The sequence below is a fragment of the Tympanuchus pallidicinctus genome, unplaced genomic scaffold (genome assembly GCF_026119805.1).
Source record: "Tympanuchus pallidicinctus isolate F22 unplaced genomic scaffold, pur_lepc_1.0 scaffold43, whole genome shotgun sequence".
Classification (NCBI taxonomy): Eukaryota; Metazoa; Chordata; class Aves; order Galliformes; family Phasianidae; genus Tympanuchus; species Tympanuchus pallidicinctus.
This window is the reverse complement of record NW_026294762.1, coordinates 820463-836360: the sequence shown is the minus strand read 5'-3', so window position 1 is coordinate 836360 and position 15898 is coordinate 820463. Positions and strand designations below refer to the sequence as shown.

Sequence of the window (15898 nt, the reverse complement as noted above, 5' to 3'; positions counted from 1 at the left end):
AGGGGCTGTTATGTTAAACACCAAATTCAGTTTTAGTTCTCTTTAGGTTGTTTGCATGGCCATAACCTGTAAGCTGTGCAAAAGGCATGTGAGTAAAAGGAACTTGACCAGGACGCTCTGAACTGAGGCTAGATTCTAGCATGACCAGGAAGGAATCTGATTCAGGTTTTGGGGAATCATAAACAATACTAAGTAATGATGGGAGAAGGCAGTGAATTGTGAGGATTTGCTGGCTCAGAAAGGATGAAAAAATGAAAGAGTGAAATCATACCAGCCCAGAGCTGAGCCTAGGATCTGCAATCCTGACTTGGGGATCAGCCTGCTTTCTCATCTTAGGACAGAAAGTATGTGGGAGTGTTTCAGGTCCGAAAGCAAGGACAGATCCAAGTTTGGAAGCAGCAGTTATGAGTACCCAGAGCTGGGTGCCAGATGATGCTCAACTTGGCATCAGGATGGCTGGCTGCTCAAAATGTTCTTTCCACCACAGATATCAATGAATGCTCCCTCAGTGACAACCTGTGTCGCAATGGACGCTGTGTCAACGTCATTGGCACCTACCAGTGTGCGTGTGATTCGGGCTTCCAGGCCACGCCAGACAGACAGGGCTGTGTCGGTGAGTGCTCTGCTTTGCCAAATGCTGTGCCAAGACCTCAGAGCTCCTGGCCTTGTACCTCCTGTGGTGCTCAGTGGGGTGCCTTAGCTCTGGATGAGGGGTGAACTTTTTGCCTGAGCTGCTGGCAGATCAATGCTCTTGACGAAGGGTTCTAATCAACTATTGTGAGTTGACAGTGATGCTTTCATCTGTCATGGGGGAGCTTTTCAGTAAGCCCACCACAAAGGCCCCTCACCCTCTTTCTCTCTTCCCATACTGGCACTGTGTCTGAGCAGCTGTGCTGCAATGCATGTAGTCCAGATGGTGACTCAAGCAGACTCTGACCTCTCCTTTCTCCCCCAGATATTGACGAGTGCACCATAACCAATGGTGGCTGTGACACACACTGCTCCAACTCGGAGGGTAGCTATGAGTGCAGCTGCAGTGAAGGTTATGCACTGATGCCAGACAAGAGATCATGTGCAGGTGAGCAGTAAGCCTGGCTCTCATAGATCCTGTCATGGGGTTCTCTGTGTCCATTGCCTATAGCACTGGATTCAGTGTGAAAGGTTCTCATTTTTGGGTCACCTTCCAGAGAGGTGATTTCTCTGCACTACTCTTTGCTTTGCACCTCACTTTGGGACCCCCAGTCACGTAACTGCATGATTTGTTACACAGTCCCACCTGTGACTCCTTCCTGCCCCTGCTGTTCCCACAGCATACGTTCCCACACTCTAACATCTATACTTTAGCAAGTCTCCTTTTTTCTAGATATTGATGAATGTGAGGATAATCCAGACATCTGTGATGGTGGACAGTGCACAAACATCCCTGGGGAATATCGCTGCCTCTGTTTTGATGGCTTCATGGCATCCCTGGACATGAAAACTTGCATCGGTGAGGACAAGGCTGTGCCCTGGGTACATGCCAGCACTGGATCTGTAGGCTGCTGTTGCAGAGAGAGGAGGATGGCAGCAGAAGCTTGCCCAAGGGTCAGAATATGGTTATTGTGGTGCTCAAAGTAAATCCTTCTTCTTCTGCAGATGTGAATGAATGTGATCTTAATTCTAACATCTGCCTGCATGGCGAGTGTGAAAACACGAAGGGCTCCTTCATCTGTCACTGCCAGCTGGGCTACTTTGTGAAGAAGGGAACCACAGGCTGCACAGGTGAGAGCATGCCAGACATGGAGCCAGGAGTGCTGGTAGGAACCCTCACAAACACCCATAGCAGCTGCCATGGAGGGAACATCTTCCCTCTGATGGAGATACTGTTGGCACTCAGGAATGTACTTTGTGCTGGAAGCCCCTGCTGGGCAGGCAGACATTGGCAGTAGGGAAGATTTCAGACAGGGTAACACTTTCCTGGTCTATAACTGAATCAGGGACCTGCCGTTCCTTTTATCTTTATATTCCAGTCTGATCTTTATAGATCAGCTCTTCAGCTCACGGATATGACCCTAGGGCAGCCTGTTTCACAAATCACCTTGTTCTCGTTCCCTGAGGTTCAGGCTCCCAGGAGCCATCAGTGTCTTGAGCAGTTAGCAGGATGTCACCTGGCTCCCTCGTTGTGTCTTTGGGAAGCTGAGCTCTGTCATAGTCTAATGTCCTTCCTTTCTGCAGACATTGATGAATGTGAGATTGGGGCCCACAACTGTGACATGCATGCCTCCTGCATCAACGTGCCTGGGAGCTTCAAGTGCAAGTGTCGCACAGGCTGGCTTGGAGATGGGCTGAAGTGCAATGGTGAGTTCTCAACCTTGAAGAGGATGTTGATGTGCACTGTGGGTACCTCTGAGGGTTGGGCTTTGTTGGCATTTGTGCTTACAATGTTCTTGAACCCCCTTAGATGTTGATTTTTGTAGGTGTGGGATGGAGAGTGTCTGCAGGTGTTGCACTGTCAGGCTCTGCAACTATACCTGGGAAGGACATGGCAATTAATGTTGGAGTGAGGGCATGTATTTGAGGGATGAGGAGTGTGTGGGTGATGTTGAGGTGTGTGTTGAGTGTCTGACTGGTACCATGGCTGTATGGCGGTGTGTTGGTGCGTGGTGTAGAATGTGCAGGGATATGTGGGTGTGGGAGGTATGTGGGGTTGTGCTGTGTGTATGGTGCTTGTACATGAGTGCAGGGATTTACTGGATCCAAGTGTAGGGTGTGTATAAAAGGATGCACGGGTGCATGCGTGGTATGTATGCCTGAACTGGGGATGCATGAGGGATATGGATACGTGTGCATGAGTGTTTCTCACTGCCGGACTTTGTTGGCACTGCCAGGGAAGTGTGTAATGGCCATGGAGCCTCACAGGTGCTCTAAGAGCCTGGAGGCTGCAGCCTCCTGGGCCGCTTATGTGTCCACCTGGAGCACATCCCTGCAGTCCCTACATGAGCTCTTCATGCCTAGAGGAAAGGCCAGAGGCAAAATACTGAGGGGGTGCTTCTCCCTGCCCAGACTTGGACGAGTGTGCAACAGAAGAGCACAAGTGCAACCTGAATGCCAACTGCATCAACACACCAGGCTCCTACCGCTGTGCCTGCCGAGAAGGCTTCAATGGAGATGGCTTCTCTTGTTCAGGTGAGGCCCACAGACCCACTTAGCAGCAGGAATGTGACTTAACTGTCTTGCTTGTCTCATCTCATCTTAACTACCAACCTCTCTTGGCATCTGGCTGCCTGTGGGAAGCTCCCCAAACCAGATATCCCCTAAAAGCAGCCTACCTGTTGAGGTACATTAGGGAGAGATCCACCTTCTTCTCAGGTGTTCAGAGAAGTTCAGGACAATTAGAAGTATTGCAGTGCCTTTTCTTTGCAGCCTTCTAGCAGAGGGGAGGGAACAAGCTTGTGGGAATGTCTTGAGCAAAGTGGAGGAAGTCCTATCTCTTGGTTATTGCCATTCAATCTCACACCTGACTCTCCCTAGATGTGGATGAGTGTGCAGACAATGTGAACCTGTGTGAGAATGGGCAGTGTCTCAATGCACCTGGGGGTTACCGCTGCGAGTGTGAGATGGGCTTCAATCCCACAGAAGACAGCAAGGCCTGCCAGGGTAAGTAACCAGAGTTTGCTTCAAGAGTTGCAGGGTCCATTGTGACCTTGATCTCTCCCCTGCAAATGCACCATAACCACCACATCCACTGCTAAGCAAAACTCACCATCGTTTGGCAGTGCAAGGCTCCTGTGTTATTGCAGATGGTCAGAAACCTGTCAGTCAGTGCTGGGTACCACTCTGCCAGTGAGCAGACCCTTGTGGGCTGTACAAAACTGCAGGCTCTGCTCTGACACCAGACTGCTGCTCCTCAGGCTGTCAGGTCCATGTGAGACCAACACTGCAGAATTGTCAGTCTTGCAATTAAAGGATTTGGTCCCCAGCCTGCAGAGAGCTGGTCTAAGCCAAGGATCCATGCAAGATATGAGCAATCAAATAAATGAGAGTTAGGGGAGAAGGCACACATACAGCATGCCTGGTCCTGCTCCCTCAGGAGGTGATATCCTTTGGCTCTAGAACAATCATGAGGACGTGGGTTACCATATGGGTGGCTGGGTTGTGAATGCTTTTCAATGGGAGCAGGAGAAGCCTTTTCTGTCCCTTAACTTGCTAGATCCTGAGTACCCAGCTCTCCTTCTTTTTCAGACATTGATGAATGCACCTTCCAGAATATCTGTGTTTTTGGGACCTGCCAGAACCTGCCTGGCATGTTCCGTTGTGCCTGTGATGATGGCTACGAACTGGACAGAAGTGGAGGCAACTGCACAGGTATAGGACTTCTGTGGGTCCATGGGATGAGGCTCAACATACCATACACCCTCGTCTTGAATATTGTTTGTAGTTCTGGGCTGCAAAGTGTAAAAAGGATGTTAGGGTATTTAAAAGCATTCAGAGAAGAGCATAAGAGCTGGTAAAAAGACTGCAAGACATTATTCTATGAGGAGGGGCTGAGGACATTCAAGTTTTTTAGGTTAGAGAAAAGGAAGTTAAGAGGTGACCTCACTGCTCTCTACAACTCCCTAAGGAGGGGAAGCAGAGAGCGAGATCCTGATCTCTTTTTTGGTGGTAACTGATGGCAGGAGAGTGGGAACAGTGCAACGTAGCACCAGGGGAGATTCAGCCTGGGCATTAGGAAAAAATTCTTTACTGTGGAGGTGGTCAAACAGTGATGAAACGGCCTTCCTAGAGAGGCAGTTGTGCCCCATACCTGTTCAGTGATCAAGAAGCATTCAGACAATGCCTTCTTTAATTTGCTTTGACCTTTGGTTAGCTTTCAAGTGGTCAGGCAGTTGGACTTGATGATCTTTGTAGGTCTGTTCCAATTGAGCTGTTCTGTAAGCATATTCTGCGGGCCTTGCAAATGTCATGGCTGTGGGAACACAGCCTGTACACAGCACACAGAACTTTGGGTAGGGACTGTTGTTTCTGTGGCAGTCTTCATCACTTGTTTCAGTCCTTATTATCCTTCCATCTTTTCAGACATCAATGAATGTGCAGACCCTGTGAACTGTATCAACGGCCTGTGCGTCAACACACCTGGCAGCTACCTGTGCAACTGTCCACAAGACTTTGAGTTGAACCCCACTGGTGTGGGTTGTGTGGGTGAGTGGGGATCCGTAACCACACCTTCCAACCAAGAGTTCGGTGTCCTTCTTGTTGGTCCCTCGTGGCCAGAGCTGGCCACTACCAGAGATAGACTTAACTGCAGCAAAAGAAGAGTATCTTCCTCCTGTTAAGCTTGGCCCACCTTGTTTCACCAGTGTGGGTACTCTCCTGATTGGAGAGATGTTATTTCTCCCACCCATACAATTATTTGCTGGACAAGTTTGCTCACATAGTGCTTTCTTTGTGCAGATACCCGTGTCGGGAACTGCTTCCTGGACACCCAGGATCGTGGAGATGGGGGGATCTCCTGCAGTGCAGAAATTGGAGTTGGTGTCACTCGGGCATCCTGCTGCTGCTCACTGGGTCGTGCATGGGGCAACCCCTGTGAGCTGTGTCCTCCAGCCAACACGAGTGAGTGGGAAAGCATCTGGGATGAAATTGGGTATGGGCTGAATGGGCAGTAGAGGAGGGAGGAAACAGGAAGGGGCTGGGTCCTTATGGTTTCTTAGGGGCCTCAGGTCTGGTATTTGTGACCATCACAATAAAGCAAAGGAAGCTGAGGGAGGAGAGGCTTACCCTGCTGTGCAAGGCTGCATAGGTGGACCAGGAATGAGAGAAGGCGGAATGGGGAAAACCAGCAAGTTGTAAAGGGGAAGTCCAAGTTGGTATCCTTTGTTCCTCATCACCATAGGCTGGGGGAGGGAAGTGGATGTAAAATAACTCCTTTCAGGAGTGGGCTGGTAAAAGGAGAGAGTTAAGCTGGCTTGGAGTATGATGAGAGTCAGGCCACTCAGCCTGGACCACTGTCACCATGTTCATGGTCTGTTTTTCCTGGAATTCTGTTTTTTCCCTCCCTGCCCTCTTTCACATGAGCTCACTTGGCTCAGGATCTCCTGACTGACTTTTCCTACAGCTGAGTACAAAACCCTGTGCCCAGGAGGAGAAGGTTTCCGGCCCAACCCCATCACTGTCATCCTGGAAGGTAAGCCTGCCCTGAGCCTTCCCACTGTCTGCTGCACTGCTGGGCCCTCTGAGCTCCAACCACTGAGTGACAAACAACGTGTGTTTTCCTCAAGCATTCTCCAGACACCTGGCAGAGCTGCTTAGGTGCCAGCAGTGGGTGCAGGCAGTGGGTCAGCACACTGGGGGTCCTGGGCTGAGGGTGCTGCTGGGGCTGCAGGTGGTGAACACCCCCTGCTTTCCCACCACAGATATCGACGAGTGCCAGGAGCTGCCAGGTCTCTGCCAGGGTGGCAACTGTGTGAACACTTTTGGCAGCTTCCAGTGTGAATGCCCCCTTGGCTACTACCTCAACGAGGACACACGGATCTGTGAAGGTAACTGCACCTTGCCCTGCATGCCTGTGTGCCTGGTGTGTACATCATGATTGTGGATGTGTGTGCAGGGTTGTGGTTCTGTCTGTGCGAGGCCTTTCCTTCATGATGAACCTCTTCTTTCTCCATCCTTACCACAAACCCTATCTCCTTTCCCTATGCCAGGCTGTATGAGCCCTCTCCCAGGCCTGTCCATATCTTGTGCCCAGCCTACCCTCCACTCTGTGTCAGGCCTGTCACTACCTGTGCTCAGTGCTTTAACCTTCAAACTCCTCTTTTTGGCAGATATTGATGAGTGCTCTGCTCACATTGGGATCTGTGGCCCTGGAACCTGTTACAACACCCTCGGCAACTATACCTGCGTGTGCCCCCCCGAGTACATGCAAGTCAATGGAGGAAACAACTGCATGGGTATGGCATCATCTGAGTCTCTGGGAAGGGCTGTGCCAGTACCCTGGCTGTGCACTGCTCATGGGTGTATGGTGGGCAGCACACTGTGGGCATTGTGGCTGCGTGGAAGGAGCAGGAAGTGCTGGAAGCACAGCTGGGGCTCAGGAGGCACAAGTCAGTGTCTGGGCTCCCTTTACAGACATGAGGAAGAGCGTGTGCTATCGCAACTATAATGACACGTGTGAGAATGAGCTCTCCTTCAACATGACCAAGAAGATGTGCTGCTGCTCCTACAACATTGGCAAAGCGTGGAACAAACCGTGCGAGCCCTGCCCTACACCAGCCAGCCGTAAGTCGGCCTTCCTGGAAAGGCACATTGGGACCATGGCTGCCCCCAAGCAATTTGGGGTGTGGGCACAGTGGGAGTAACAAAATAGTTGGGGAGAAGGGCTGGCAGACAGTTCTTGCAGATGTGCACAATGTCAGACAGGCAGCTCTGCATGCTGGAGGGATGCAGGTGACCAAATTGATGTCTGCAGAGGGGGGAGGTTTGTGGGATCTGCTGAGGAGGTGTGGGGGCATGCAGTGGCTTGGGTCCTTTACCCTGAGCCATACACGTGCTTGGTGTACTCACATGCCAGCCCTGTGGTTCCTGGCTGAGCACTGTGCGGGTCCCCCTGCTCTCTGTATCCTCTCTGCCATATTTGGGCTTTTTGTTCCTCACTGCCTGCACACCAGGCATGGCCATGACTGTGATATTCCCCTTCCAGCCGAGTACCAAATCCTGTGTGGGAACCAGGCCCCTGGCTTTATCATCGACATCCACACAGGGAAGCCCATTGGTGAGTACTGCCAGCCCCGCAGCCCCACACCCTGCAGTACCACACTGCCTGTGAGCTTGTTTGCTTCCTTTCCCTCAGCAAATTAAGACCTGAGCAGAGAAAAGGCAAGGAAAAGAGTGACAAATACAATTGGCTTCAGACCTTTCTCCCAAGTTTCCAGTTTGCTCAGAGCTTCCCACATTTGTACGTCTGTTGGTCTCTATTCCTCCTGGAGAGACAGATGGTCAGGGACCACAGGCAGTGGCCAGGTAGACCCAGAATTCACCTGTTGCTCATGCTGCCAGCAGCGCAGACCTGACAGCCTCAGAGTGCTGAGAGCTGAACTTTCAGATGTTTCAGTAGATGGAAAGCCAGAGGTGCTGGTGAGAGTCCCAGTGTTTGTGGAGTCTGCAGATGTTTTGCAGTCATGAAAGATGGGTTTGCTGGGCATTTCTGAGACAGCAGATTAGTTCATCATTGCTTCACCTGGTTGTGGCAGTGCCAACCTAAACACAGGAGAATGAAGAGGGAGAAAATGAGTTCACTTTCCATCCCCAGGAAGCAAAGATGTGAGCTGTGCTACAGAGTGTGTCAGCCACGTGTGTGGAACGATGGGGCTGCTGGTGGATTGTGCTGATCACAGTGTCAGAGTCAGGGACCCCTGAGCCAGCTCAGTGTTTCATTGCTCTCCTGAGCTCCCCATTTGCAGCCTGGTCCCTGACCCTGAGCTAATGTCCTCATTACCACAGAGGTACACTCAGACAAAGCAAAGTGCATGTCCTGGGCAGGCTCCTTTCTAACGCGTGCCATACAGGCTTTGCCAGCAATCCTGTATCTCCTATGACATGGAGTCTCGTGTGGCTTTGCTGTGTGCACAGAGCTCTGCAGAATGGCCACAGCCCACTGCTGTCTGCACAACCCAGTATCGGCCCTGCAGGAGTTGTTCTGCTGTTTGCCTGCTGGCTCCTTCCTGCTGATCTTCTTTCTAAAATAAACAAGGGCAATGGTATTCCAGTAATGAGGGGTGCTTTCCTCCTTTCTGCCTTCCTTGAAATGGTGACAGATGTTGTCTGTGTGCAGATATTGACGAGTGCAGCGAGATCCCTGCTATCTGTACCAATGGTGTCTGCATCAACCAAATTGGCAGCTTCCGGTGCGAGTGCCCCATTGGATTCAGCTACAACAACATACTGCTCATCTGTGAAGGTAATGGTGCCAGGACTGCTGCCAGGGGGGGGCTGGGAGGCAGAGGGGGCTGCAGTGTAGCAGCCTTCTCTCCTTCATTCATGGTGCATCACAGTCAGGGCAGTCAGCAGAGATGGAACAGAATCTGCATGTTCTCAGCCATTATTTCTCTTGAAATAATTTTAATTTTCCATGCTAACGGTTGGACAGAAATTGCTGATGTGCATGAATCAATGTCTGTCTGTTTCTCTTCCTTTGTCCCTTGGCATGAATTGTTAGGTTTAAAAGCGTTTAAAAGATTTGAGTTTCACCTAAAATGCATTTTATTATCGAAGACAGAAAAAAAAAAAAGACACTGGTTGAAGCAAACCAAGGGTTAAAATTCAGGTGACTCCACTGGGCCTCTCCAGCCCCAGCAGGAAGATGCCCCATCTGTCCGTATGTGCATCTCCCACAGACATTGATGAATGCAGCAGCGGAGAGAACCTCTGCCAGCGCAATGCTGACTGCATCAACATCCCAGGCAGCTACAGGTGCGAATGCTCGACTGGATACAAGCTGTCACCTAGCGGAGCCTGCGTGGGTAAGATGGGAGCTGCTTGCTGCCTGCTTCAGAGATGAGTGTGGGAGTGCTGGCACTGCTGGGCCTTTGGTTGGCTCTGCAGAGCACTGGGGTGGGCTCAGGGAAGGATGGGACGAGGGATGCGCCATTACCCTGCGCTCCTTCCTGGTCTTTTGTCACATCTGGGAACTACAACCTGCCCACACTGTGACTGTGGAATACCACCACTTACAAATAGCTCTTAGGGACTGTGGGCCCCTGAGGGATGAGGAAAGGTCTCTGGTCATGCAGGTGTCTATCACCCAGCAGAAGACCAGATCCTTCTGTCTATTATCTGCTCTTCTTTTTAGTCCTAATGTGGCCCAGAGGATGCAGGAATAGCAGAGCAGATTTCATTCAATGACTCACTGAAATCCTTTTTTAGAGATTGCAGATCAGAACATCGTCTTGCTTGTTCTCAGTGAAGCCATCTCTCAGAAACCTTCAGCTTTGTCCTGCTGTGCTTTTGCTCACGGACTCAGTAGTACCTGCAGAAGGGCAGCACATTGTTTTTTTCCTTTTGATCCATCCCTTCTGCTCACCAGCACCCACTGTGCTTTGTCGCAGGTCGCAACGAATGCCAGGAAATCCCCAATGTCTGCAGCCATGGGGACTGCGTTGACACTGAGGGCAGCTACATCTGCATCTGTCACAACGGCTTCAAGGCCACCGGGGAGCAGACCATGTGCATGGGTCAGTGTGGCCACCCCAGTTCTGTGCTGCCCTTTTGAGCGAATCACATTTCACGATGGACGTGAGCTTTCTCCAGCACCTGCTGGGTAGTGCCATGGACAGCCAAGGGCAAGGCCACCGTGTCCTCATACTGCCAGGCTGCAAAACCACGGTGACACTGTGCATCTGGCTGTGCCCTCTCTGCCCTTCCCCCAAGACAGCGGCTCTCAGCCTTTCAGTCAGCAGTGTCTTTTTCCCTGCAGATATTGATGAATGTGACCGACAGCCCTGTGGAAATGGGACCTGCAAGAACACGGTTGGGTCCTACAACTGCCTCTGCTTCCCTGGCTTTGAGCTAACACACAATAATGACTGCATGGGTGAGTTGCACACGGATGACAGACTGGTGCGGCGTTCCCTGTGTGTCCTGCAGTGGCATACAGGAATTCAGTTCTGTGTATCTGTAGCAGTTACAGGAGTAACTGCTGGATCTCACCAGGCTGTGACTGCAGGGGTGGTTGTACATGTGACCAGGCAGGGCTGTGGGATGTCTGTGGTGGCACGCTGACACTCACGTGCTGTGTGTATTTCTTCCTGTGCTCGTCATTTCCCTCCCACAGACATTGATGAGTGCTCATCCATGGTGGGACAGGTGTGTCGGAATGGCCAATGCATCAACAGCATCGGCTCCTTCCAGTGCCTGTGCCAAGAGGGCTACGACCGGACTCCCGATGGGAAGAACTGTGTAGGTGAGTTTTCTTCCCGGGGAGTTGAGCTGTGTGTTGGCATGGCTGCCAGTGGGCAGTGCTGGTCTACTCCAAGGGATTCCCATAGGAGGCAATGGACTCTCCAGAACCACTCACAAGACCCCAGGTCCAATCAAGCCAAAGCACTATCATTTTACTGCCCGTGGAACCTGGGCCCACTGTGCCTGCATCTCTGGTCGAGCAGTGCCAACTGAGACCTACAGGCAGCAGGGGCGAACATTGCCTTGTCCATTCTCCTGAAGCATCCAGAATTGTACCTGCAATGCCTTGGGAACTACCTTACGGTCAGGACTGGCTCTGCTTGGAGTTGCTGCCAGTGCTGTTGTGCAGCCCCTGAGGCTGCAGGGTCAGACAAGCATATTGTGCCCAAGTTACCTGTGTCTGTCACATTGCCACCTGCAGCACATTGTCCTGCAGAGCTGAGCCTGCACTGCCAAGATGCATGTCTGGAAAATGCTTTCCTTGTGTCTTTAGAGCAAAGCAGTGAGCAGCTATGGGGTGAGGGCCTGCCTGCAGAAAGGCACCCTGCAACTGGGTTATCAGAGCTGAGCACTGATGCACTGCTTATTTCCCCTCCTCTGCAGATATCAATGAGTGTGTGAGCCTGCCTGGGACCTGCTCCCCAGGCACTTGCCAGAACCTGGAGGGCTCCTTCCGTTGTATTTGCCCCCCTGGGTATGAAGTGCAGAACGACAATTGCATTGGTAATGTTGGCTCTCTGTCTCCTCCATTTCCAGCACAGCATGTGACCAACTTGGGTGGGTTGGCAGCTGTATTCTTCCTGGGTGGGTTAGGCATGTGTCACCACCCCCAAATACTGTCTTGAAATAACCAGGCACAGAGCACGGCCAAGCTGTTCCCAGGACAAAAGAGGGTCGGTGTTTTTGCTGTACCCTGACCACTTCATTGTCCCATTTGCCCTGAATGTGCTTTCAGGGTTAGGACTGGAGTCTCTGAATCCGATAAATGTGGTGACCTGCAGGCAGCAGAGTTCCCCAGAGATCACGACTTCACCTGGTTTTTAATGCCATGAAAAAAGGAGTGACCGTTGGCTGCTCTGTAAATAATACATCTGCAATGCTTCCAGATATCAACGAATGTGAAGAGGAGCCCAACATCTGCCTCTTCGGGACATGCACCAATACTCCTGGCAGCTTCCAGTGTGTCTGCCCCCCAGGCTTTGTGCTGTCTGACAATGGCCGGCGATGCTTTGGTGAGTGCAGCTCTGCCCACAGGATGATGGGGAAGTACAGGACATGGCAAACACAAACACCGTTGATGGAAGCAGAAGCTGGCACAGCTGTCTGCTGTGACCCCTTAGAGGTGTTCTCAAGATCGGTAGGAGTGGGGTTGGATATTAAGATATCCTGGTTTGCTGCAGGACAACTTTGTGTCTCTGAGCCAAAATTCAGGGGTGGGTGGGCAGCACTGCCTGCCTGCAAAGCCATCCAGAACATCAGCATCCTGAAGAAGACCCTTCCTGATGCTGAAGGGGCTATAATGGGGAGAGGAGAACAGCATCACCATTGGATGACTGCAATGCTCTGTGCATTTCTCTGTTCTCCTACAGATACTCGCCAGAGCTTCTGCTTCACTCGCTTTGACAACGGGAAGTGCTCTGTCCCCAAGGCCTTCAACACCACCAAGGCTCGGTGCTGCTGCAGCAAGATGCCAGGAGAAGGCTGGGGAGACCCATGTGAGCTGTGCCCACAAGAAGGAAATGGTAGGTGGGCTGGGCCCTGGGAGAGATGGCCTCCAACATGAGCAGCACAGGGAAGGTGTGCAGGTTGATCCAGACATGTAGCTGTGCGAGCTGTCCAGCCAAAGAGGCTCCTCTGTGAGGGGAGAATTGTCCTGCAACCTCATCGCTCTGACCAGGTTGCAGTTTTCTCTAGGTCTAAAGCAACCACAGTCGGGTTCTTGGGAAATAGATCGCTTAGTTCTGTTTTGGATATGCTCTAAATTCTCAGTGTGGCTTTAGATAAAACAAAAGCATCTCAGTGCCTCCGGATCCAAGGCAGTTGTAGATGTTTCCCAATGAGCTGGAATTCTATGGACTCATTTGTGCAGTGAGCTGCCAAGCCTTCAGTCATGCCCTAGAAGCAGCAAAAGCAGATTTTGGCATCTGAGAATGGGTTCATGTCTAAGCCCAGCTCACTTTTCTGCTTTCTTCCAGTTGCCTTCCAGGAGCTGTGTCCATATGGCCATGGAGCCATCCCAGGTCCAGGTGACACCCGTGAAGGTAAGGTGTGGTCCAGTGACAAGCAGTGTGTCCTGTGGGGGGTGAGGGGTGTCAGTCCAGAAGCAACCATACCTTGGCTATCATGAGAGAAGGACTGAATCCCAGTGGCAGTAAGGGGGGGATGTGCAGTCCCTCCTGAGCTCATGCTTTCTGCTCACTTGTGCAGTCCCCAGCTCTGGCAGGAGGCTGGGATTTCCAGGCCAGCTCTGAGAGGACAGGGGTGTTGCTGGCCACACATTCCCATGTGATTTAACCTTGCCTTGGTTACTGCTCTAGATGTGAATGAATGCTCAGAGAACCTGGGTGTCTGCATCAACGGGGCCTGCATTAATACTGATGGCTCCTTCCGCTGCGAGTGCCCCTTTGGGTACAACCTCGACTACACAGGAGTCAACTGTGTGGGTAAGGGCCTGAGTGTTTGTCTTCCTCATGTCAACAGCTATGAGCAAGCACGTGAGTGTGTGTGTGGAAAGAACGACTTTTGAATGCACTTCTACCCTGCCCCTTTTGTTTTTTAACTCTGGCTACTGGTTTTGCTGAGCCTGTGTGAATGCTTGGCTGCAAGAAGTTACCAGCTTACATCTTTCCTGTATAAATCATCTATCTAACCTGGTCCTACCTTCCTCCAGATACAGATGAGTGCTCCATCGGCAACCCCTGTGGGAATGGTACCTGCACCAACGTGGTGGGAGGCTTCGAATGTGCCTGTGATGAGGGCTTTGAGCCAGGGCCCATGATGACATGTGAAGGTAAGGCTGCTGTGGGGCTGCCCCGTCACCCTACCTTGCAGAGCAGCAGATGGGAGAAACCAAGGAAATCCCTTCCTGCCTGCCACTCTTCTGCTCTCTTGGTTCCCACCAGTGCCCTTCATCCCGCTGCCTCCATAGGCACTTGCACAAAAATCGGACTATTGTCCCAGAAAACCGCAGCCACATTCAGGCTGTGTGCATGCCCCCAGTTGTTTCACTGCCTGGCTGAGTGAGCTGCAGTCAGGTCAGCATCCCCTTTGGCTTCCTCTGAGGTTAGAGCTCAGGGTGAGTGCTGGAGGCCAACATGAGGGCAGCAGCTGCCTCACCAAGGATCCAGGATCCTGTCCCCATCAGAGGGGCTCGGTCACCTGCTGTGTACCCCTTTACAACTGCAGACTGTGACAGGAAGACTTGGTGATGCACAGAAAGTTGTCATGAGATGAATGTGCAGAAGGGAAGTCTGGGCAGGTTTACTGACATTACTATCAGCTGATCCTGCTCGGAGTGCAAAGTCAAGCTCTCTCCTCTTTTCTGCCTTCTAGATATTAATGAGTGTGCATCGAATCCTTTGCTTTGTGCATTCCGCTGCATCAACACCTTTGGCTCCTATGAGTGCACATGTCCATCTGGATATGCCCTCCGAGACGACAGAAGAATGTGCAGAGGTAAAATCCTCCTTCTGCAGCCATCTGGGGATCTCCCACCCTCTGTCCAGATCCCTGACTCTTTTCTGTCTCTGGTGCTAGACAGAAGGCAGGACGTCTGGACTGCTGTCCTTGGGCTCTTGCATCTGCACTGGTGTCTGCTGTGTGCCAGCCAGCTTTGGCCAAGGCAGCAGGGATTGGCAGAGCAGTGTAGCTTTGAACGCCACTTAGCTGTTCTCACAGTGGTGCAAGCTGGCAGGATGGTCTCACCAAACTTTTGGTTGCAGATCTGGATGAGTGTGCAGAGGGTCTGCACGACTGCGAGTCTCGAGGAATGCTGTGCAAGAATCTCATTGGCACCTTCATGTGCATCTGCCCACCAGGAATGCAGCGCAGACCTGATGGAGAGGGCTGCACAGGTACCAACGGCTGGGCTGGGAGGGTTTCTCAGTGTCTGTAGCTTTTGCTTATGTCCTGTCAAACAAGTCCTTCCTGGGACTTCCCATGTATCACACCTTCCAGTCCTATTAGATGCCTGCATACCCACAGTCTCTGCTCATCTGTAAATCCATATCCAGCCCAGGATGACTCAGCATTACACCTTTTGTTGCTTTTCTTGAATTTTTCCATGTCTGTGTCAAGCCTCTTTGCGCTGTGCTGCTTTCAGAAGTGCTGGCCCATGCACATCTGTGCAGTGGTAGGGACAGGAGGAATGCAGAGCACGCCCAGCTCCACTCCCACTCTGGCAGCTCGGCCACTTGCAGGTGGAGAATGTGCAGAGCATGGAAGTTGGGCACTTTAAGGGAGGTCCGGGAACATGGGTATGTTTCTCAGCTGTCCAAGGATGTGGGAGTGTACCTCAAAGGGTTGTGTGGACTTGTTTCAAGTTGAGTGGTAGCATAGAAACTCATAGAAAGCTGAAATTTGTCACCACAGTTCTTTGTGACTTCTTTCCTAGATGAGAATGAGTGCCGCACCAAGCCTGGAATCTGCCCCAATGGCCGCTGCATCAACACAGTGGGAAGTTACCGCTGCGATTGCAATGAAGGTTTTGAAGTCAGTCCCTCTGGCACAGAGTGTATTGGTAATTACCATGGTCTCAATCAGCCTCTAGTTAGTGACACGTGGTGCTTTTCAGGTGCTTCAGGGTTTCTGAATTGAATTTGCCCAAAGTAAGATTTAAAAATGGTGAACCACAACTTCAGTGAGCTGTGGGGACAGAAGAAAAGTGCAGACAAGGTTGCTGCTAAGATTTATTTCATGGACAGTTTGCTGTCCATACTTAACCATGTTGAGTTTTGCCCACAGAGGC

The 15898-nt window shown here is 51.5% G+C and overlaps 1 protein-coding gene across 4 annotated transcripts in view; it reads left to right on the top strand.

Moving 5' to 3' along the window:
- Nucleotides 1–15898, top strand: part of FBN3 (fibrillin 3) — a 123763-nt gene that overhangs the window by 99474 nt on the left and 8391 nt on the right. For 2 of the 4 annotated variants that reach the window (XM_052702249.1, XM_052702250.1), the window contains 29 exons: nucleotides 488–613; nucleotides 956–1078; nucleotides 1364–1489; nucleotides 1636–1761; nucleotides 2215–2337; nucleotides 3043–3165; nucleotides 3511–3636; nucleotides 4222–4344; nucleotides 5056–5178; nucleotides 5431–5592; nucleotides 6095–6163; nucleotides 6393–6518; nucleotides 6801–6926; nucleotides 7105–7254; nucleotides 7676–7747; nucleotides 8807–8932; nucleotides 9369–9494; nucleotides 10080–10205; nucleotides 10448–10564; nucleotides 10805–10933; nucleotides 11536–11655; nucleotides 12039–12164; nucleotides 12522–12674; nucleotides 13128–13193; nucleotides 13470–13595; nucleotides 13823–13942; nucleotides 14485–14607; nucleotides 14874–15005; nucleotides 15545–15670. In XM_052702249.1, the coding sequence (XP_052558209.1) occupies nucleotides 488–613; nucleotides 956–1078; nucleotides 1364–1489; nucleotides 1636–1761; nucleotides 2215–2337; nucleotides 3043–3165; nucleotides 3511–3636; nucleotides 4222–4344; nucleotides 5056–5178; nucleotides 5431–5592; nucleotides 6095–6163; nucleotides 6393–6518; nucleotides 6801–6926; nucleotides 7105–7254; nucleotides 7676–7747; nucleotides 8807–8932; nucleotides 9369–9494; nucleotides 10080–10205; nucleotides 10448–10564; nucleotides 10805–10933; nucleotides 11536–11655; nucleotides 12039–12164; nucleotides 12522–12674; nucleotides 13128–13193; nucleotides 13470–13595; nucleotides 13823–13942; nucleotides 14485–14607; nucleotides 14874–15005; nucleotides 15545–15670 (3540 nt within the window). The remainder of the gene's footprint in view (nucleotides 1–487; nucleotides 614–955; nucleotides 1079–1363; nucleotides 1490–1635; nucleotides 1762–2214; nucleotides 2338–3042; nucleotides 3166–3510; nucleotides 3637–4221; nucleotides 4345–5055; nucleotides 5179–5430; nucleotides 5593–6094; nucleotides 6164–6392; nucleotides 6519–6800; nucleotides 6927–7104; nucleotides 7255–7675; nucleotides 7748–8806; nucleotides 8933–9368; nucleotides 9495–10079; nucleotides 10206–10447; nucleotides 10565–10804; nucleotides 10934–11535; nucleotides 11656–12038; nucleotides 12165–12521; nucleotides 12675–13127; nucleotides 13194–13469; nucleotides 13596–13822; nucleotides 13943–14484; nucleotides 14608–14873; nucleotides 15006–15544; nucleotides 15671–15898) is intronic. The other 2 variants (XM_052702251.1, XM_052702252.1) reach the window with 2 other exon arrangements.